Here is a 24,420-nt window from a genome sequence, read left to right as displayed (position 1 = left end):
ATTCACATAGCGACAAGAACAGGCTTCAGAAGACAATGCCGCCCTTCCCTCGGGCCCTCACATGACCCTCATGTATGAAGACAGTCAGATATTGGAAGACGCAGCCGCTCTCATCATCCACCATGTCAAGAGGCAATCCGGCATCCACAAAGACGACAAGTACAAAATCAAACAGATCATCTACCATTTCATCCCTGACATGCTGTTCGCTCGGCGTGGTGAGCTTTCTGACGTGGAAGAGGAGGATGAAGAGGAGACTGAACCGGATGAAGATGGGACTAAAAAGCACAACGGGACGACGTCCTCAAAGTCTAAGCTCCTCTTCAGCCATACAGCGGCTAGCCAGCAGAAGCTGAGTAGCTGCGACGATGCCTACAACCTCTTCTTCGTCAACAATAACTGGTACATCTTCCTGCGACTGCATTATATCCTGTGCTCGAGACTCTTGCGGATCTACGGACAGGCGGAAAAACAGATCGAGGAAGACGCCAGGGAGAGGGAGTGGGAGAGGAACGTGCTGGGACTGAAAAGAGAGAAGAACGACAGCCCGGCCATCCAGCTGCGTTTGAAAGAACCCAGTAAGTTTGAGATTACTAAACTGAGAGGTTTGTGTGTAGGGCTGCACATGGAATAACATAGCTGAACAAGGTATAGCCTAGTATTTTGCTTAATATAGCTATTGCACAACACTGCATAAATTTAAAGTGTTGATCAAAAATGAACTCAGCGATAGAGTCACAGCACTATTTCATATTGATAAAAGTACTTTAGTTTCATTTGTTTTAAAGCCGTGCCGTTGTTGTTGACTCCCCTCGCTGAAAAACCTGTTCTGGTGAAGCTACAATCAAAGCATTTCGCAAGATATGACATCAAAATTAATCTGGTTCATTTGTGACCTTTTAAACCTGTGGTTGTAGTGGAAGTAAATCTAAATCAATTTGCACGATTCATAAGACTTAATTGTCTAACTGGCCTACAGACATTTCTTTAAATAAATGTTCCGTTATGGTAGCCTACAGCAATACTATTGAATTCTGTTATTTCTATATTATGTCAGCTTATTTTCTTTTATTCAGGATTGTTTTTGTTTATATTTTGTTCATATTAAAGTCTTAAAAGTATAAAATTCAAAGCAAATTTATTGTACTACAACATTAAAAGTAATAAAAGTCTCATAAATTTTATTTAAATTGATTCTCCCTACAAATTCATGCTTATAAGGTCACATGTAAACCAAATTTATGCTAATGTCAAATCTTGCTCTATTGACCTTATTTGAAATACCTTGCCATTTGAATCTTTTTGCCTCGAGACTTCCGTTCTCATTGACTTCCATTCATTTTTAGACGTTAAAAACAGCTCATTGTGCTGCTGGATGTTGCAAACTGATATATTTTTATTATATTATTCTGCTTTGTCTGTATTGTCATGAACACACTTGTTTGAAAAGCAAGTAGTTTGATTGTTTTCTGCCATTTATTATTCATGGTCATTTCTTCCATAGGCAACTGTATTGCAAGTTCTAAAACAATCGCACAAATGAGCACACATCCGCATCGAAGAATAAAGTCATTTTGCAAAATGGTTTGATTGTAGCTTCAACAGGTTTTTCAGTGAGGGGAGTCAGATTTGTCTGTTGATCAGATTTCTATACAACAGGTTAAACATTAATAGCAAACGTGGCTTCCCACCTCCGAGCACACACACCTGAAGAGAGCATGATGAACACACCACTTCAGGACTAGATTACCTTTAAAGTCTGATTGCGCCAGAACAGTCAAAACCACACAAGATTTACACAAACACGTTGGTTAAACTGAAAGGAACGTTTCTGACTCTTCTAAAGCATAAAAACACCATATGTTTGCAGATATTTAAGAAACATGCTGTGAACATTCTTGTTTATATGAAAATCAATGCTGAAGTCAAATATTATGCTTTGGAAAGGTCATTTCCTTGCCGGAACTGCTGTCTTTGTTTTAGTACTTTTAACCCATCCAATGCCAGTTTAGCCAATTATATTCCAGCACCCTGGGTTGCCTTGATGGAAAACCGCATATTTCAATCATTCAGCCAGGAAGGCTCTCAAAGCATGCGCCCGTGACTGAAATACGGCCTCCGGTGGACAGTAACAGACTCCGAAATGAGACCGATTCAGTTCCACATGGAGTTATTAACTAGGAAATAATATATTATGCATGTAAACATTAGGTGAGCAGGTTACATTGTAACCCCGTGTCCCAACAACACACTTCATGACGAGATATGCAGAGATAAGCAATTTGGTTGTTTGCACCAGACGAAACACGACAGAAATTTAAATACAGCCATTCAGAAGCACGGAATAGTGCACTCACTGCACACCAATAGTAAGGTTTATAATCGAATTAATGCATATTAAAGCTCTTTAACATTATTGAATGTAGATGATGAATCACTGATATGTGTTGGTTTGCATTATATCAGAGTTTTAAAGTTCAGTTTTAGATGGTTTATTTTGAGGTGAACTGTCTGCTGCTGCTTTCAGTAGTATGGCAATAAATGTCATGTAAAATGACATTCAAACTCGCATCATTAGCATTTAATACTGAATGAAGCACATGAGGTGTACTTGAGGTGACCATTGTCAGTTTTCTGTTGTTCACCTGTGAGAAATAGAGGCCGTTTCTAATATATCAATTTGAGGTGTTGGTTAAAACAAAAACTTTTTTAATGTGGAAAATATTCCTTCTATTGCGTGCTGTTGCTTTTATTTAAAACACGATTTAAATCAGCCTTTGGGCTCGACCGTCTGGCAAGTTGTGCTTGCGTTTGTTTTGATTCAGGAATGTAGTACCTAGTTCGACCACTGGGTGTTGCATACTGCACCTTTAACAGGTAAATGTGCAGAATTTAAAGGGCCAGCAGACTCATAGACTGATCATGCTGTCATTAGGAGATAATTCATTCCAAAATGTGTATTCTGTCAACATTTGCTCACTCTGATGATGTCAATGGTCTGTATTTATTTATTTATTTCTTGTGCTGAACACAGAAACAAAAAAGATATACTGAAGAATGGGGACCAAGCAGTCGCTGCTGTTGATGAAAATGTTGAAAAAATAAACAAAAAAAGAAAAAAATACTCTGGAAGTCAGTGATGGAGCAGCAACTGTTGAGTTACACACATTTTCCAAAACTTAACTTGGAAAAATCTTTCAGGTTTAAAACTACTTGTTGGTGTTGGTAAATGATGACAGGTTTTTCATTTTTGTGTCAACTATTAATTTGCATTTGTTCATTCAATTTCTTAAATGCTCCTGCTAAATGCATATACTGTACCTGAAAGGTGATCAATAAGATTTTTTTAGTTTAAAAATATAAATGAAAAAGTTTATTATTATTTTTTTTTTTATCTTCGCCCACTTTAGGTTTGTGCCATTTTTGTGAACTTGTAAGGTTTTATTTATTAAATAAGGGAATTAGTTTGGCTGTTCTGCTTGGACAACTTGCAGGATAGTAAATCCAACATCAGAAAGAATCGTGTTAAACTTTTGAATCATGATGAATCATGATCATGATAAATAAATTAAAAAATCCTGATAAAATATTTTGCCACATCGCCCACCCTTAGCTGCACAATATATCTGTAACTTTATCTTTATCTGATAAAGTTTTATCTGTAACTCAGAGAAGTGCAATAAATGAAGTAAATTAATTGTATGTGCCAAGAATTTATGTGCTGCATGCATAGGTTGTTCATTTTTACTTCACTATCTTTATCCCCACCTCTGGTAAGTGAACATAGAGCTGAAAATAAAGACTAATGCTAGTAGACATTGCATGACAACAACCAATAAGATCAGAATTTTCACTGAGGTTTTCCAATATTCGTGGAGTTTTAATGTCTAAATGTTTGCACTTTAAGTTTTTTTTTTTTTAATTAGCTCAGAAAAATATCTATTGCCTGTTTGTTTTAGTGTGATCATTGCACACACACCTACACACAAACTCACACACAGATATAAATGTGTGTGTGTATAAATGTAGGTAATGCTGCAAGAAATATGGTTATCACAACACTCAACAATGATATCACATATGCCAAATTTTCCCTTTCTTGTGGAGCCCTATTTTTGTGACCTAATTTATACCCTGTTTTGCTCAGTTTTCATGCAGATAGTAATTTGCACACAAGGTTGAGAGCTTGAGTGCGAGACCTGCTAAATTTGTTAAAGCTGCTAGATGTTTTATCACCAGTCGCTCTCAAGGGTTTTTAACACATGTTGCAGCTAATGATATTATTCTCAGATTTCCCTGCAACCCTCAGGGCTGTGTCACCATGGAAACTACTTGAGCGATTCGCAGATTGGCTGCAATTTGGTTTATTTTTGTTTTATTGTTGCTGGAAAATAATATCCTGTTTGTTTTGCAGTGGACATCGATGTCGAGGACTACTACTCTGCCTTCTTAGAGATGGTGCGAAACCTTTTGGATGGCAACATGGAGACTTCTCAATATGAGGACCAGCTGAGGGAGATGTTTACCATCCATGCCTACATTGCCTTCACAATGGACAAACTCATCCAGAGTATAGTGAGACAGGTAAAAGGATTTCCTTATTTTGCCTTTTTCCTTTTTTCGTATGTCTGCACAGTATATCGTAAGTACCCATCTGCAGTGTGATGTGCAATGTTGAGTTATTGGTAGATTATAATTGACCAGGAGTCAAAGATTTGAGGATTCACTGCAGAGTTCAACTACATTGGTGTTTTTTTACATGTGCTTTTAAGGCCTGTGTTAGCATTTTAATGCTGTGTTCACACCAAACGCGGAAGAAGCATCAAGCTTGAGTGATATACATGTTAAGTAAATGCAAAGACGCGAATAGGCATCCTGTGGCGCGATATGCGCGAATGACGTGGCGCGAGTTGAGCGTTTTGCACGATTGACATGTTTAACGCGCGAATCGCTCAAGTTTGAAAATCTGAACTTCAGCGGGCATTTACACTCCGTTAACCAATCAGGAGCGTTCTCTTGTAGGGGTGTGATTATGATGTAGCACCTGTTGTTGGTGTCCCGGGGGAAATCCTCCTGCCGACACCAGACAACAGTTGATCAAACTGGGCTTGGCTCAGTCTGAAGCACCGCTGAAAGCTTCCATCATCCAGGTATAGTTTCTGGAGGAATTTATGAACTCACAAAGCTGGGTGCACCTCTGAAAGGATCCAGTGGACTCAGACACGGCTCCAAATGAATTGACACATAATAAGAGAGTTTAAGGCCAGTCTGCATGCTAACAATCTTTTTGATATTTTTAATCTTTACTAAATGTTTTGCGTTCGTACATGTATTGTTTCAAGAAATGTTCTTCCGTCTTCTGGTTACGTGATTTGTTGACAAATTTCCCAAAAAGTTTTCTTTTTTCTTTTTCTTTTTTTTAATCCACATGGCTAATCCATGCAGCATTTAGATATATTTATTTATTATATCCAAAAAAAATTGTTTAAGAGCACCAACAACACTGGTGGCGCGGATGAAAGGCTGAAATGATATTAAACTTTTGCTGATTGACCTAAATTCATTACGGTGTAGACAGGATTTAAAACATTCAGGCACAATAAATTTTAATAATTATTTTTTAAACACAGTCTTTATTGATTTAAGTAGCTTTTAACTTGTACAACATGAATAAAAACCAAACATACACAAATAATAATAATTAAAGTACAAAAAAAGTAAAAAATATAAATATCAAGGTTTACTTGTGTACAAAATCTTTTTTGTCTCATGACCATAGTCTTATTTCTTTTCCACAGCTGCAGCATATAGTAAGTGATGATATCTGCGTACAAGTGACTGATTTGTACCTCAGCGAGTGTGCCAACAAAGCCACCGGTGGGTCCCTGTCCACCCAATCTTCCAGAAGCAACGCTGAGACATCTTACCAGCGCAAATCTGAGCAGCTGATGTCAGACGAGAACTGTTTTAAGGTAGGACTTTACCTCTTTTAAGCTTGCCAAGACACATTGTCCATCTTACTTGATTAGTAGTGGTTTTTAAATATTGGTAGAAAATATTGGTTAAATTATTTTTAGGGCTGAAATCCTTGACAGAAATGGTGATAATTAGTGTTTCTCAGATGCCATGTTTTGACTGTATCAGTATTTTGATCTATTTTATATCTGTTTGGTTAGCTGCAAAAGGTGAACACGTCAACTGTGTGTATTCTCTAGTGCTGAGTTTACTATTGATTTCTTGTTTTCTTTAATTGATCTTCATTTTGATGAGCATGCGTCTACCATCAAATAATTGCAATTACCTTTGTGCCTTGTTACTTTTGATATAAAACAAAGTCTGGCTTTCAAATTGTCAAAATGTAATCAATAACTTTAGTTTTGCTGCTCTTTAATGTAGTGAAACTTTCTGTGAACATTTACTTTGAAAGCCACACAATAAAGGTTGATGCTTTATGAGTAGTATAGGAGAGATATTATGGTTTGTTGGCAGAGAGAGAGACTGTGACTTATATATTTTTCTAGTTATGTATTGACAGTGACAGTTAAAGGGACAGTAAAGAATAGTTGTGTGGGAAATGCTGATAAGACCTTCGTTTTCCAACCAAACCAATTGACCATCTGTCAAGCTATCGGTCAAGTAGCGTATTTGGCCAAAATCACTTCTTTTTGTTTTAATGGCCACATCTTTCAGTGTCGTTCTGTTATCTGCTGACTCTTGTCACATCCTTCTCTTTAGCTACTTTACTCACACTTTCAGCTGTATAGATACAGTAGATGAACAGATTCATTTGTGTTTAACACTTCACATTCATTATATGCATTGCTATGTGAGTCTTTAAAGTGCATCAACTAATGTGTTAAAGGCTTTGGTAAAGGTTTTTGTTATTCATGACATTGAATTAAGGTAATTCCACAGATAAGACATTTTATTTACATTCAGAATTCAGAGCCTTTTACTCTTCTCTTTTACTTGACAGGATGCAACTGGCCTTGATCATTGACTCTATTTAAACAGCAGAATAAAATAGATTTTTATCTCTATTTTCTATGCTTTTCTAAACTGATGGTTGCATCAATGATAATAATATTTATTGTAAGTCTACAAATACCTCTATGACCTCGAACTATGCATATTTGTACAATAATGTACTTTTTTTAATTATTATTATTATTACAGTTATTGTTCCAGAAGTCTAAGGGGACTGTGCAGCTGGCTGTGGAGCTTTTGGACACAGAAGAAGAGAACTCTGATGGACCTGTAGATACTGAGGTATGTGCATGAGACTGATACACAATAAAGACTCTTCTATGTCCTTCTGGCAAAGTATAGCAGCAACTCGTATGTTTGTGCACAATTTTATAGACCAAAAAGTTTTGAAGTCAAAAGGTTCTTAAAGTAAAAGCCTGGATGCGTTCCATTATGTCTTGTTTGTCCGTCTTTTAAAGTACTCAACCATAGATGGATGAATTTGATGGACAGAACCCCGTGAACTCACTCGTCATAAATGTTTACATCACAAGCACAGTGCTTGACTATTCCACTTTTCCACTGCATGGTGCTCTTTAGTATGGCTCACTTTTGAGGCATTTGCCACTCTGTGCAGTACGTAGTACTTGAGACTTTTTTAGTAATGCTGAGACATCTTACCAGCGCAAATCTGAGCAGCTGATGTCAGACGAGAACTGTTTTAAGGTAGGACTTTACCTCTTTTAAGCTTGCCAAGACACATTGTCCACCTTACTTGATTAGTAGTGGTTCTCAAATATTGGTAGAAAATATTGGTTAAATTATTTTTAGGGCTACAATCCTTGACAGAAATGGTGATAATTAGTGTTTCTCAGATGCCATGTTTTGACTGTATCAGTATTTTGATCTAGTACTTGAGAGTAGTACTTGAGACTTTTTTTAGTACCAGCTTTGCTAAGGTTACAAGCAAGCCATATCATTAATAAAGCATGATATCTAAACCATGACGATCACTGATTGGTCGGACGATCACTGAATGGGCTTTGTCATCCATAGTAGGAACAAACAATACTTTTGAAGCAACATTCTTCAGCTTATCTTCCTTTGTGTTCAACAGAAAAAAGACAAACAGTTTTAGAACTGAGTAAAATATAGTATTTTTGGGTAAACTATCTATTTAACTGGTAGTCCACACATTTTTATAGTTGGATGTTCTCTTCAGTTTCAATATTTCATAGCTCAAAAACTAAATTTGTTGGTGCAGTCTTTTTTGCTCTTTTATAAATTGTTGATTTTGGTTTTCAAATGTACTAGAACATACTTTTATGCTTGTTGGTTTGAAATTTGTTTTATTTTATTTTGTAAATAATTACAATACCTTTCTCCCCAGCCTGGCACAAATGGCCCGGTAACTCTTTATTTTGATGGTCCATTTGAATATTAGTAGACTGTCTCCTTAATATCTTTTGATACTGCTGCTAAACAAACATTTAACTGACTATAAGAAACTTGGTAAGTACATGTCAACTTACACAAACCATAACCCCAAGAATTAGTTGCAATGTCATTTAAATTCAACAAACGGACCATCAAGATAAAGTGTGACCAATGGCTCAGCTTGTTCCCGGTTTGATGAAAGCCTGCCTTCTGAAAAAAGCTACATTTATTGTGATTGGTTAGCTATCCTAGTGATTGGTGAAGATCTTAGACTGTGTTTAAGTACTGACACGCACCAAGAAGCCATGTAGAGACTTAAACAACAAAATGTGTTCTTACATCAATTAGGAACTCAAATATTGCACAATAGACTCAATTTGAGCTTAGAATATTGGTCGAACAGGTTCATGCAGAACCTTTGTAAGGACATGACATTGCAAGACATATCAGAGTGGCAACATTGTTGTTGTTTTGCCCCTTCCCACACTCTATCCATTTGAATTTCCATAGGTGGGCTTTGGATCGATTTACTGACATCAGTAACAAAGTAGGGTTGGGAGATGTCGACCAATTTGGCATCGTATGATGTCTAATGTGAAACATCGCGGTGGACTATGGCATCAATGTCAAAGATGGTGGTGAATTAATTATTTAAGAATAATTAATTAATAACAAATTAATTATTTGTAGCCTATACCGTATAGCCTATTATTGTAGCCTATGATTTGTGGCCTACCTGACCCACATGGTCTTTGTTTTACCCATAACCAAAGCATAAATAAAGATAATTTACACACAAATGACCACCTGTCGATCACTTTTTCCGCTGGACTCTGGCATAAATAGGCAGAGTGATATGGAGTCGACAAACTAGGTTGTTAAAAAAGTGCACAACCAACAGGAACCAACCAACAGTATCTGAGGTTTTCGCTAAAATTACTAAGCACAAGCGTGAAAGCGAAAGATTGAAGCAGTGTACTGGTGCTGTAACATGTTACCTGATAGATTCAAAAGACAGAAGAGTTGTTAGATAGAGACAAGATGAATTAAATATCATGTTTAAGAACTACAGTGAGACGCGATCCTGCGGTACATCCTTGATAAACTATCCTATGTGCTCTGCTCTCTGAGGTTTTGTGCTCAAAGCACCCGCTGACTGCCTGGAGCTCAGATGTGTGCATATGCTGCAGCGCATGTCAGTGTGTGTGTGTGGTCATGTGATGTGCATTTTATAGTGTGGAGGGAGGTCTTTTCGGAAATGCTAGATGAAACGCCAATGTGGACGTATTAGTGTAAACGAGGCCTAAGTGTGTATTTTTTTGCTAGCGGGTTGCTGCTGCGACCGGTGGGGTGGAGAATTGCGATGCCGGCTCAGCATTGTGATGCCTATCAGCCATTGGCAATGGACAATAGCATTGTCTACCGACCCAACCCTATAACAAAGAAACACAGCTTGTAGTCCATTGAAATGTTTGTTGTAGTTTTTGAAAATATTTGATTTTTAACTACAAATCTTCTTTTAGAGTGGAGTTTTCAGATTTGTAACCTTGTTAGACCTTTTTATTACACCCAAACGTACACCGCACACTGACTAACATTCTAAAAGAGAAAAAGCACTACCGTAACCAAACTGCAGAACACAGACCAGTCAAGCTAACTTCAGTATAGTTGTCTCAGCACAATTTTGCTTTTGTGCTATTCCATTACTTTGCATGCTCTGCTTTAAGCTGACTGGTCTCATGAAGGCCGAGATCCATCCTTCAGAGGAACAGATTTTGTCATACTGCTGCGTCGCAATTTCCAGCAACATCTGCTCCATCTGTGCCACCTGCTGCTGCCAGAGGTGTTGAAGGGAAAGCAAGAGAGTGTATCTCCACTCCTGCTCTTTCCTTTTGCACCTTAGAAGAGTAGTGCAATGGAGACGAACTACATGTTCACAAGTCACTACAGGTTTCTCACCTGTAAGAATATCTTGTATGGTTTTCTGGCATGCTCTAAATGGCCTGAAAGTACCAAAATGAACGGATGCATCCCAGCAAGACTTCTCCTGTTTATACGAGCCAATTATGCTCTCTTCTGGCACAAATCATGTCCTGCACAACATCTCGTCCTGTCTGGCATATAAATATTGGTCTGTATATCAGTATTCTACGCATGGATTCCAGGAGGAATGTAGGGAGACCTCACAGATACTTTCTGTTGATGAATGGATGCTCCAGAGCTGTACCTCAACCAGCATCTGACAACACAGAACCCACAAAGGTGACTTAAAAACATTTGTCCTGACAGACTCTTATTTGTGCTTGGGATTTGGGAGAGAACTTCTCTTTCAGCACACACCGTTTGAGTTATTACTCCATTACAGCCATAGCGGATGAAAAATTGTTGGACACAGACTACAGGCGTTTTGTTGACATCCTTTACACCAGCCCCTTCACTCTTTTGGGACTTCTTTCTTAAATTGATTTGGGCTTGTGGCACTGTTCGGGATGCTGGATAAGCTTGTCCTGACAGCTGAACATGTTCCAGAAGAACAGTCCCTGCGGCAGTATCCACCGGATCAGAAACAGCAAGGTGCTGTTTAATGAATGGAGGGAAATGTGGGAACTGCTGATCATTTCATGAAGCCTACTGAGAAGGTAGAGGAAGGTGGCAGACGGTGGACTCTTTTGAAGTTCTACATGGAAACAGACTGTTGTGTTGGACTGTTTTGCACATCGCTGTTATGGATGCTTTCAGCAGACTGGCAAACCTGAACCACACTGTAATCTAGGGGATGCCCTTTGTGAAACTAGGCTGTACATCCACTTTTGCATCAGCTCCCACAGTTCCTCCAGGACTTTCAAATATATTCTGTAGCCCATCAGTCCGTAGCACCATAGGAAGACAGTATTGCACCCTGAGAAAAATGTGTGGCATCTTGCAGTGTGTTCTCAGCCAAAGTAGCACTACATAATGTTTGATTTATTTGAACATTGTTTAAAATAACTAAATCAAATAATGGAATTTGATGTTTTTTTTAGTTCTCTCAGTTTTTAAGTATTTAAAAAGTGATTTTTAAAAGCTTATATGCATAATTTTATTCTTGCATGTTCCTATCTTCAACATTGGGTTTCGATTTAATAATAATTGGTAAGCTATATTAATAACAATAGTGGTATTACACTTTATTTTCCTCCGGAAAGGAGGAAAGGAAAACATGCTTTATGCATTATAAAGCTTGAAGCATCAGAATCGGTACGCTGTATCAGCCGATCACCATGACAAGGAATCGGTACCCTGTATCGGCTGCAAAAATCTTGATCGGAGTATCCTTAGTACATTCTCTCATTAAGTTTTGCATGGGAAGTAGCTATGGTCATTTCCATCCATTCCATCCAGATCACCTAATTGAGAATGTATTATATACATAGACGTCACCTTTTTGTCTAGTCTATTGAGATTCGTCTTTAATAGAGGGCTAGTCTTTTTGGGGGACTTTAATGAGTTGTCACATTGTAAAAATGAAAAATTGTTGAAATTAAAGATTTGGAATGCACAGCTTCTCTTGCTATGACTGAAAGGGTTTGGAGTGTTTCAGTCACTTGCAAAATTAAATAGCATGTGTCAGAAAATTGCCACCAGTTTCCAGTTTAACACCAGTAGCTGAGAGGAATCTGAAAGTGTAACATTTTCAGCTGTGTTCGTTTTGAAATATCTTATTCAACATATTTTAAAATAACTTACTCCTGTTACTGTAGCTGCAAACTCAAACAAATTGTAATAGATGTATATTGATTATTGTGGCGCAGGATAATTGAAACAGATGAATAAGAGTTTTATTAACCTTGACGTACAAGCGGGTGCACCATTGGAATCTTTTTGGCCTGACACTTTCAGTTTTATTCACTACCATTGATTTTTATTCAGTGCTCAGCATAATTGAGTACAGCTCATTTTGTAAATGAATATTTTCTCCATTTTTCAGTGAATATAGGCAATGTATTTTGGGGCATTTAAACAAAACAGATTTATTAAACAGATATATTTATTAAAATAATATTTTAGTCACCAAACATATTGAGAAATTGAAAGATAATACAATTCAATTCAAGAGAAATATTGTAAAAAAAATAAAATAAAAATCAACTAAATTTGCTTCTCTTGATTTTCCTCTGCTTTTTTTTTTTACCTTTTTTTTTATTTGTATTTAATAGTTTTTAATAACAACATAAATTTGGGTGTACTAGTTTTTGGACCGTTATTGTAAGTTATTTTGTTAGATAAGCTCCAGATTTGGCTTCAGTACTGACTAATCTAATGTATATGCACAAATATAATATTGTATAGATTCCTGTCTGGGTGATGTCACATAATTTGCAACAAACGCAGGAAGGTGATGTGACGCTCTCCTCATGTAGTGAAACCATAGAGCAAAACAGACGGCAAAATGGGAAAATGTAAGTTTGCATACTCCCGGAAGGAGAAAGACAAGTTTAAACAGTGAATGAAGCCTGTCGCTGAAGACAACTGCGTAATTTATTCTTTCAAGCTTTGTTTCTTCTGAATTTATCTGAGTTCTGTTGCATAGTTGTGCTCCATTGATTTATTTAATACAACTGTTTATTAACAACTGTTTATTAAGGTAAAGGTTTGATACTGATTAGAACTTGAAGTGGCGATGAGGTCTTAAAATATTCGGAAAAGGTCTTTAAAATGTCTTAAAAAGGTATTGAAATGACCTTTAGTATTCCTGCATATACCCTGTATTTACTGTTAAGGGTTTGTGATTGGCTCGTTCTGTTTCCTGGTTTTTGCTTTGTGTTTCTAAATAGGTGACTCGTTATGGTGCAGCAGGTGTGGCTAATCTTCAGGCTTATAAAAGGAGCTTCCAAATTGTGTTTGTGAGACCGATTTGGAGGACCGTTTTTTTCCGTTTGACTTCCTTTGGCTTACCCACCCCCCTCCCCCCCTTATATTATTATTTTTTTGTTTATTTGAACTTTGCTTCTATGTAACGTGTTGTTTTAAACGTTATGTTATGTTAGACATTTAATTTGGTTACTTTGATACCCCTTTGCACATTATTTTTGATCATTTTTGTAACCTTTAAATATCTTTTTGCATTATTACATTCAACTTGGTTTGGGTTCCCTCCATTTTGTTGCGTGCTTGAGCCGGCACGTAACATTACTTATTATATTTTTCTGCTTTTTATGTATATTAATGAACAAGCTTGCTTGCAGATCAAGTTATTTGACTATTTTTCTACCGTTTATTATTCTTACTAGTCGTTTCTTACATGGGAATCTGAATTGGAAGTTCCAAAGCTATCACAAAATGAGCGTACTTCTGCATTGCAGAATAAGGTCAATACATAATTTGCATAGCATGTTACAATCAGTTTAATGTTTTTCATTCTACTTTTCTGTTAAAGTTTTTATTACATTTATATTTACATCAGAAATGTCACTTTTGTCATTGTGCTTTTAAAGTATGTAAAATACATGGCTGTGCATTAGACATGCGTAAAACTGCCACACAGAGTTTATTCATATCCTGATGATCTCATTCATTCCTCCAACAGTTCCAGACAGTAATTCTTTTATTTGTTCTGTTAGACTAACCTTGAATGTCTGTGCGTTTCAGCGCTGGCCTGACTATGTGGAGCGGTATCTGAACACCAGCTCGGCCTCTCCAGAGCTGCGAGAGCATCTTTCCCAGAAGCCTGTGTTTCTACCCAGGTGAGGCTCAGCCAACTGCACTCATCCTTAGAGCCATGAGTCCCTTAAACTAATGAAGCATCACCTCAAGACAGGAACATCCCAGGAATGCTTACAGTAGTTTTTGGGAAAAGTCACACTGTGCAAGTGCTATCTGTTTTAATTGCATTTATATTTATATATCTATATTTCTCCAACCAAACACACTTAAGCTCTCTGCCTGCTTGCAGTCGCACTTTACATGGAATTAATTTAATTGTTAGGCTCTTTTTCTCTGTGCTTAGATGTGGACGCAGGTTATTTTGGTTATTATTAACGCTTATTTATGAACTGTAATATGGAGATATGTTTGTGGAAAATGTGTGCTGAGGTGTTATCTATAATTGTGCACCAATTTTCTGTTTTAATTTAGGAAAACATTGAAGTTAAGCTTTTTTAAGATTTAATAATGAATATATAATGATGAAAAAAATCATTTTAACATTTTTATTTTTCATCTGTGAACACAAAAGATGTTTTTATATATGCCTGCTCTTAACAGGGGTCGGTTGAGTCATTGTGTTCTTTGCGAGGGCAACTTTCTAAAGAGGATGAAGACTGTGCATTTAGATAAGATGAAAATAAAAAAGAGCAGGCAGAGTGCTCTGTTCAGATCTGTACTTTCCTTTTGAATAGATTTTTTTGGAATCTTTTTGAAGTAGCCAACTCTTGGGTTTCAGAAAACTTCTTTTGCTTTCTCCACATAAAGTGTGCTGTGGTCTGTTTCTGTATTCACAGACATGTTTCTGTATGTGACTTGATTTCATCATTGTACATAAATGCTTTTATTGCCTGTAAGATTTGAGTGAGTAGACCTCGTATGCTAAGATCTCGGAGATGACATGCCCTCCCATATCAAATTCGATTGGGGTTGTCAGTTTACAAAGTGCTGCTCAAATTTAAACTGACCATGGTCTGACACAAAGACAGACGGCTGTATTTGAGAGAGGGGCTTGTCAATAAAATTGTGGTCTGAATTTTATCCTCAAATGTGCGTGTATTTCTTTCCAACAGACGTTTGCACTCTAGCATGGGCGGATGATTCGTTTGCTTGTTCTTTTATTTTTCTTAATGCATGTTTTATGTGAGGTGCTGGAGAGAGACGTTCATCCACAAACTGACAAGCAGTTAGTTATTTATTTATTTTTGGATTGATGAATTCTTTTTTTTTTCCTGTGTATGTGCTGTGTGAGCTTAAAAGGCATTGCACCACTTTTTTTTTTTTTTCTCTGAGAAAAGGAATGCAACAAACACATCTAGTGCATGGTCACGCAATGAATAATGCACAATGTCAACCCATATCCTGGCCATTTAACCTAATTCCCTACCTGATTTCTTTTTTGTGATGATTGGCTGGTTTCTTTAAGTGAAGTCCTGAATTCAAAATAAGAGTCATGGTTTCTATGCCCATTCACATCTGTAACCTTTGGTAAGTACACTTCTAATTTTAGTCTTTAATTGAAAATGGAAAATTAACTGTCCACCCAAAAATCTTGGCTTATCATTATGCATTTGCCGTGGATATGAGTTTTCAATGGAGATTATGTTTTTATTTATTTATGGAGACCAAGGTGCACTGTAGACAGTTGCATTGGTGCATTTTTTTCTTATTGATTATGATCTTCCTCTCTTTAGGATGTCAGATGCTGAGCCTTAATGTCATTGATAGCATTTCTACTAAATTTAAGAATTTTGTAGGTTTCTTGAACATTAAGCGATGTGCTGTTTTTTTTAAGGAACCTGAGGAGAATCCGTAAGTGCCAGAGAGGTCAGGAGATGCAGATGAGGGAGGCCAAAGAAACAGCAAAGAAATCCTCAGAGGGTGGCGATGACTCGAAGATAGAGTGCATGTTTAAGCTCAACTCGTACAAAATGGTGTACGTCTTCAAGTCAGAGGACTACATGTACCGACGCACTGCACAGCTGAGAGCACATCAGGTATACAGATGATGGAGAAGTGGTACTCAAACTTGAGGGCCTTTCAGTTTCCAACAATATTTGAAAGTCTGTTGTGCACTCTTAGCATAGAACCTTTTTCCTTGCCATGAAAAACATTTTTCTAATTTAATTGTGTCATGAATGTTGAAGCTTCTTGGACCATAGGTGCCAGTAAATTACCTTTTTTTAATATATAATAACCTTTTGACGTGTGATCACACCGGTGTGATCAGTCTAGACTGGTACCGGAGCATACAATCACACCGGATTAGAAGATTCAGTTCATGATGTGATCCACTGCTAAATTCAAAAGTTGCTTTCAGTCATGCGACATGCTTGTCATAAATCACAATTCAACAGCGTTTTCAAACAAAAATAACACGTATTTTAGGTTTCAGATGTTCAGATACAAAATATTTGAAAGTCTGTCAAGCACTCTTTGCATAGAACCTTTTTCCTTGATATAAAAAAGTGTTTCAGAAATTTAATGGTATCCTGAGTGTTGAAGATGCCATTAAATTACTTTTATTTTATTTATTTATTTTTTATGAATAACCCTTAGACATGTCGGATCACACTGGTGTGATCAGTCTAAACTGGTACCTGGAGCATACAATCACACCGGATTAGAAGATTGAGTTCATGATGTGATCCACTGCTAAATTCAAAGTTGCTTTCAGTCATGGCACATGCTTGTTGTAAATCACAATTCAACATTGTTTTCAAACAAAAATAACGTTTATTTTAGGTTTCAGATATTCAAATACACTGATACTAGCAAAACATAGCATTTATTGTTTGAATAATATATGCTGAATTTTGTGGAGATGGCTATAATAATTATTTTGAACTTAATCTTACGATGTTCCTTATTCAAGTAAGATACTCACTGTTTAGGTTACTAGAACATTTACTCTTTTCTTCCCCCAGTTAAACAGCCACTTAAATTCAGTTATTTCTGGTTGATGAATTAACGTGTTGTAAATCCAGCATTTCCGATCTTTCTTTTCTCTGCTAATAAACCATCCTAGATCATATAATATGATCGTTTTTAAACAAACACCGAAATGCATGTTCTTACACGTATTTTAGAAACCAATTTAATTAGTTTGTCAATATTAGCAGAATAAGAAACAAAACACAATATGTGCATAAATCATCAAGGCTGAGGTGTGTGGTGATGAACTTGGCGTGTTGCAATGGAAACTTTTAAAGCGGTGTATGCTAAATAAGGGTCACAATAACTAGTCAAAAGTTTAAGTGTGTTGACTAAGAAATCACCTCTAATATTTCTGCTGTAAATATGGTGAAATACATTTTTTTTACAACCCTGTCAGCAGTGGGTATGTGGTGAGTTTGGTGTCAACTATTGGGGCTGTTTACACCTTGTTGCTTCCTGTGTTTTTTTTTTTTTTTAATCAGATGGCTATCTGATCATGAAAATGATAGGTGTGAATGCCCTTCAAAATGCCTTTGAAATCGATACAAGTCTCGCTTCTAGTTGTTGAAACCACATATGTACATTTGACTCCTATAATAATAAAAAAATATATGGGAGTGTGTTAAGGGCTATAGCATATAGTCAGATATAACAGTACTATAGCCACACAATGACAATGCCACAGATTTTGTATATTTATTTTATTTTTAGTTTTGTTCTGTTTTTGACCATTTATTAAGCAAAGAAATTTGGAATGTTAAATTAATGTTGAATGGCAGCAATAATGTAAATGGAACCATTTGTACAAATTGGCTAACTCTCCGATAAGAGAAAACAAATGAGCAGGTGACCAGTTCTGTGTCACTTAAGATGAGACTATTAGATAACTCTACTCACCCAAAAACACTCATCAAAATATACATTGGGAATCACATAACTTCTGGCAAGATTTTTGGATCACAGTCATTAAAATAGATACTTAAAACTAAAATTGAGCATGAGATGTTATTTTTTTTAGTTTAGGTCATCAGTCACAGACTTTTACATTGTCAAAATGGCTGTTTGACAGTTTAGAATAAACACATGTTAAAAGTCTCAGACTCACTGATGTTTCTGACAGTTCTAATATTAATTGCTGTTCTTGGGTTTGCAGAGTAATTAAAAATGCTTCATAATAATTGCCATCCCTGAGTTGGCAGTTACTTAACAAACTCGCCTTCAGCAGCGCTTAACCTAATTTTAAACTCAATTTTAAAATTCATACTTAAAATCTAAATCATTACATAAACTGATGGTGACTTCTTTCCAAAGATTATATTCTTCCACTGTGGAAAAACATTAAAAATCATGTTACATTTTATTAGAGACAAATAGACTTAGACCCTAGAACACAAAAACAGTTGTATACATAATAGATTGTATGAGTCAAAATTATTCTTTTTTTTTTATATAATTTGAATATTAAGTAAATATCATTGTCCATGAAGACATTTTGTAAATACAGTGGTCCCACGTAATTCGCGGGAGTTATGTTCTAAAAATAACCTGCAATAGGCAAAATTCACAAAGTAGTCAGCTTTATTTTTTTACAAACTTTTTTAGATGTTTTAAGGCTGTAAAACCCCTCACTACACACTTCATACGCTTTTCTCAGACATGGCATTAACATTTTCACACTTTTCTCTCTTGTTTGACACTCTTAAAGTTCAAACCTTTGTAGAAAATGAAGTCCAGTATTATAGGATGAAACCAAAGATCAAAACTGTTTGATCTTCATTTATTGACTTTGTAATGGTGCCCTACATCCGCAGAACTTCTACCTTTCTTTGGCATATCCAGAAGTTCAACTTTTTGTGTGATGGTCAGCGTGTTCCTCTGCCTTTTGTGTGCTACCGCAGGTGCCTTTAATGCTGCAGAACATTTCTTCAACATTGTGGGGACAAAACTTGCAAACATACAGTACAGCACTTCAGAGTCACACTGCTAGCGATCGAATATTTATGTAAATTTGGCAAGCTGAACGCATTCTTTACTGTACAGGAGACACGACACGGAGGAGATTGATTGACAATGGTCTACAGCCAGTCAGGATGCAGAACACAATGCACTAATCAGGACACAGAGCACAATGCACTGTAGGAAAAAAGCGTTAAATTGAACAAAACAATCTGTGAGGCCGCGAAAAGTGAACCGCGTTATAGCGTTGGACCACTGTATACCCAAACTTTGATCAATGTGCATTGCTAAGAACTAGCTTTCAAAGGCAGTTTTCTCAGTATTTGGATTTTTCTGAACCCTCAGATTGCAGATTTTCAATACTAGTGTCCGAATATTGTCTTCCTAACAATCCATACAACAATGGTGCTTTATTTATTCAGCTTTCAGATCATGCTTAAATCTCAACTTCTAAATTTCCATGTACCCTCATGATTAATTTGGTGGTTCAGTCACAAATGTCATTATATTGATGATTATTAATAGAAGCAGCTCACTATCTTCACTAACTTGACCCCACAGCGACCACATTTACCATTGTAAATCCATCACTAAAATCCAGTTAAAGGCACAGTTGACATCACCACCATCATAAAAAAGGAGTATGTTTTGAAATCATTCAAGACTCCTCCAATTTGACTGACTTCTGTTGGTCCTGATGTTTTTTTTTTTTCAGTCTCATCAGAGAGTAAGCACTCGTCTGCATCAGCGCTTTCAGATGTGGCTGGACCGATGGCGGAAAGAGCACGTGACCAGCGACATGGCAGCCACTAACCACAAGTGGCTGATGGGAGAAGGCCAAGACGGGCTGCTGCCCTGCAGGACCGTCTGCGAGCCCAAGATCCTCCACTTCCAGAACATCAACAAATACAAAGTCACCTACAGCACTACGTCGTAAAGCTCAAGTCTTCGAGAGAAGATAGAGGGCTTTTCCCTCAATTTTTATCTTGTTTTTACGATGACTGAAGTAGCACTGATAATTAAACCCTGACCGCCATTGAGTTCTTTGACGATTGCTCACTTCTTTTTTTAATTTCTTCCTTTTTAAATTTTTAGATTGAAGACTTGTCGTTTTCCTCCCCCCCCCCCGTCCTGGACATTATACCCAGTTGTTTTGTGTCTTTCAATCATGAGAGCAAGAAAACACTTCTTGCAAATGCTGCAGCTCCAGTCAGACTCTGCTTCAATTCTCAAGACAGTAAGAGTCACGTTTGTCTGATTTTTGAGAGGCTGAAAAAGGATGGTTTACACGTACAGGTCAATTCCAAGCCCATTTATATATTGTTTTTTATTTCCATCTACTCAAGGGGAATAGTAGTTTATTAGCAATATGTCTTTGGTGGTTCACTTTAACCACGCGTTCAACAGAAAATCTCAAATCAGTTACTTTCTTTTTAAGAAAAAAGCCTCCACGTTTGAGGAGGCTTCGCAGCTAAACACAAGGACTGATGATGAAGATGATGTGAATTTCCCTAGTGTATTGTTCGCAATATACACCAAATGTAATTACGGTCTCTTTTCGCAGGTTAATTACAGCACCATTAATGAAGGTATTACTGCTAACGAATATACCAGCCACAACGTGTCAATCAGGAACGCCAGATTCAGTTCAGTCACAAAAAGCTCTTGTAATGTAAATACGATGCGTGTATATATATAAATATATGCCAGACTGTTTATATTCCGACAACCTTCACTGTTACGTAGTCCAGCTATTAGGCTTCCTCATCAGCATAGAGGAGGAAGCTAAAGCTGGGATGTTTAAGAGAAAAAAACAACACTTTATGACTATTCTTACCAAAGGGAGTACTTGTTGAAAGTGTTTCGTCTGGTCACTCTGTCTCTCCTTTCTTTCCTTTTTTCACGTGGTCACTGAAATGTTCATTTTGACACCTTCAAGTTCGTCCAGAACCTGAGATGTTTTTATTTTTATTTGACTCTCTACATTTGGCCCTTATCCGAACTTGTATTCCAATTTGTGATCTCACTGCCTGTGTTTTTCTGAGTAGAACTTAGAGACGATCCTGTTTGGTCCCATTATAACAAGAAGCCTGGAGATGTAACTTGAGGCACATTTGTGTGTGTTTTGAGGCTTTGGTTTATGCTGACGAATATGTCAAACATATTTAAAGAAGGCAATGACGGCATGTTTCTATGTTCTCATGTACAGCCCTTTTATATTATTCATTATTGTTTTAAAGATTGAAATAAAACAGAATTGTAGTAGATTACCCTGCTGCGCGTCGAGCTGCCTGGGACTGTGTTGATCAATAATGCATGCCTGTTTTCAGTCTGAATGGATTCTGAATATGAGGATGTATAATTGATGTGGACTGAAACGCTGTAGTTTTACACACTGGCAGCAGAGGGAGCCGTCGGACCATCTCCTGGGGGCTGGTATAGTTTTAAAATATGATTATTATGAGTTCACTTTAAAACATTGCTCACTCACATTGAATTGAAGGCATATTTTGACATTGATCCATGCAGTTAAGTTATTAATTTGAAATGCTAGCATTCTCAGGCTAATTCTTTTTTTTAAGACTTTTTTTACACTGTAAAACCCATCAGTCAACTTTATCAACTGAAATAAGTGTCGTTAACTCCAAATTGACTGCAAGTCTACTCATTTAAAACGAGTTTTGAACTCTGTGTTAAAGGTGATGAGTTAATTAAATACCTCATTACGTCAACTCAAATGGAGTAAGCTCACAGTACTCGTATAGATTAGTTTTTAAACTCAAATGGTTTGTAGCAATCGGTTTCCTCAAACGGTTTGAGTTGCCTTAACTTATTAGGATTTATAATACTCAGTTGGTTTGAGTTCTCTTTATTTATTGGGTTGAACTGTGCGTTAATTGCTTCATTTACTCAAATGGATTAAGTTCACAGTACTCATTATGATTAGTTTTTTTCCTAAAATGGTTTGTTGCAGTCGATTTCCTTAAATGGTTTGAGTTACCTTAACTTATTGGGTTTTACAGTGTAGAAATAAGGATCTATAATCTTCTATAGTATCCATGTGTGTACATTTTAGCTGACACTTTTTGTATTGGTTCAGTGTGGCTCATTATTTAATTACGATTTGCGCACATCAAGCAGTCCCTGGAGAAATGGGTCATTACAAGGCTTTCCAAGTCCATAACTCTCGGAGCAAAAACTGGAAAATGAGATGATTTAAGATGCCAGCACTTTGTTTGAACCCTGTTTGATTCTATTTTTAAAGACACTGATACATTTAGCATTTATTTATGTACTGATACTTTATGAATGAGTGATTAGATTAATGAGCCTTGTCTTTTTTGTGTGTGTGTGTGCTTGTCACTTTTAATTGTCAAGTTCAAGAAGGCAGTCTGAGATTCTCCTACTGGAAGTGACCGTCACAAGATTGCGTCACTGGAGTCATAAGGGAATGGAGATGGTCAGCAGTACTCAGGTAGGCTGTGGGGGTTTTTTTGATGCACATTCTGTATTAAAGGGTTAAATCACACAAAAATGGAAATTCAAGGTAGCACTTTACTACTTTAAGGGGTGTTCATAAGACTTTTATTGTGTCATTTGCTCAATTCTGACATTTTAAATGCAAAGATGACATAATTTGTTATAACTTGATGTAAACAAATTCTTCATAATCTATTTTGTTCTTGTCATGACCACTTGACATTACTAAGACAACAAAGCTTGTCATAAATCTGTCATAAACATGATTGTCATGAAGCCATTATAGTTGTCATCAATTTTATAATGGTTTCATTAATATTTTTTAAACTACAGTGGTACAAGCTGAATTGGTCATTAAAATGTCATTAAATATTAATAACAGTCTTCAAAATGTATTTGACAGAGTAATGACACTTTTAATGAGACGTTATAATGACAAATACAGTTTGTTCTACTGAAAAAGTGATCAGAAAAACATGACAGCATTATAATGGCCTGATGACAATCATGTTTATGACAGATTTATGACAAACTTTGTTGTCTTGAGAATGTCAAGTTGTCATAAACAGAAATGTCACTTTCCATTTAAAATGTCCTCATTGAGCCAATTGACAAACTATAACGGTTGTCATAGGCAGGGGCGCCGCTGGCCACTAAAGGGCCAGCCGTCTGACAACCTTTGCTGGGGTTTGGTGTCATGGACTAAAACGAAGAGCGTGGGTGGTCTCAGACTAAAGTGTAGAGCGGGGTGCAGTTGCGGACAAAAGTGAAGAGCGGGTGGTGGGTTTTGGTGGTTGGACCCCTAATAATATCTCTGGGGGCCCCAAAAGTGCTTGTACCCTTAGAATCGTCCTAACTTTTCCCTCCCTAGCGGCACCCCCGGTCATAGACATGCATAAAATCTCATTCACAATAATGTAATCTCATGATTATTAACTAAAGTGTTAACAAATTCAACCTCATGTTCAAAACACAATTCAAGATATGTTAGATGAAGCTCCATAATCCACAATAGATATTCAAAGTCCAGAAAAGGACCAAAAAAATTGACAAAACATTCTATGTGACTTCAGTGGTTAAACTAATCAATTGAAAACCTTTGTGTGCCAAAAAAAGGGTAAAATGATTTCTCCAGTGTCTTCACTTTCTTGTCCGAGTTTACTATTGGTCAGCAGTGCAATAAGTTAGCGTTGTATGGCCCTTAGTAAACAGGCACCAGAACCCAAGGCAGAGAAGTCACCAACCTTGGAGAGAAGTAGTTTTACATGTACTTTTTTGGTATAAACATGTTCTTTGAGCTTCATATGATTACAGTTGAACAACTAAAATAATGCTGTCTATGAAGGATGAGCGAGCTCTGTGATTTTATCTAAAAGATCTTCATTGGCATTTCGAAGATGAACAAAATTCTTTGTTTGGAATGACATGGAGGTGATAATTAAAAGCTGATCTTGATTTTTGAGGTAAACTAGAATTCTTAAAAGTGTCTCAATAAAATTCCCCCCATTTTGTTATCCTGTCCACCAGTCTAAACTGTTGATACATGGTAGAATGGATCAATGATTTCATGCTGTGTCCCTAACATTTGAATTACAGGACAAATCCAGACTCATCAGACCAGAAAAACATTGTGTCATGAGTATTTTGATAACTTTTGTTTTTCTCTGAGACAAAATGAATATCGTTAAAGAAATTCCCAGTGACAGTACCAAATAAATTTATAGCAGCATCATCGATCTTCAATGACATTTTAATAACATTCATTTGTATCACTGAAGTTAGGTAGTGAAGTATTAATGATGCCATTATAAAATTGATGACAATTATAATGGCCTTATCGCAATCATGTTTATGACAGATTTATGACAAGCTTTGTTGTCTTGGTAATGTCAAGTTGTCATAACAAACAATGTCATCTTTCCATTTTAAAATGTCATAATTGAGCCAGTTACCACACACATA

The 24,420-nt window shown here is 36.7% G+C and overlaps 1 protein-coding gene across 1 annotated transcript in view; it reads left to right on the top strand.

The window, feature by feature from the left end:
• The window catches only part of sin3ab (SIN3 transcription regulator family member Ab), a 48,553-nt gene extending 27,305 nt beyond the window's left edge, over positions 1-21,248 (top strand). Inside the window, exons 15-21 of the mRNA XM_056462018.1 lie at positions 11-578; positions 4,415-4,584; positions 5,799-5,972; positions 7,177-7,269; positions 14,032-14,126; positions 15,881-16,082; positions 19,694-21,248. Coding sequence (XP_056317993.1) covers positions 11-578; positions 4,415-4,584; positions 5,799-5,972; positions 7,177-7,269; positions 14,032-14,126; positions 15,881-16,082; positions 19,694-19,915 — 1,524 coding nt within the window. The 3' untranslated portion in view covers positions 19,916-21,248. The remainder of the gene's footprint in view (positions 1-10; positions 579-4,414; positions 4,585-5,798; positions 5,973-7,176; positions 7,270-14,031; positions 14,127-15,880; positions 16,083-19,693) is intronic.
• The last annotated feature ends 3,172 nt before the right edge of the window (positions 21,249-24,420 follow it).

This window comes from Danio aesculapii, chromosome 7 (assembly GCF_903798145.1).
Source record: "Danio aesculapii chromosome 7, fDanAes4.1, whole genome shotgun sequence".
Taxonomy (NCBI): Eukaryota; Metazoa; Chordata; class Actinopteri; order Cypriniformes; family Danionidae; genus Danio; species Danio aesculapii.
Note: the sequence above shows the minus strand (reverse complement) of the source record. Positions and strands in the feature narration are given on the sequence as shown.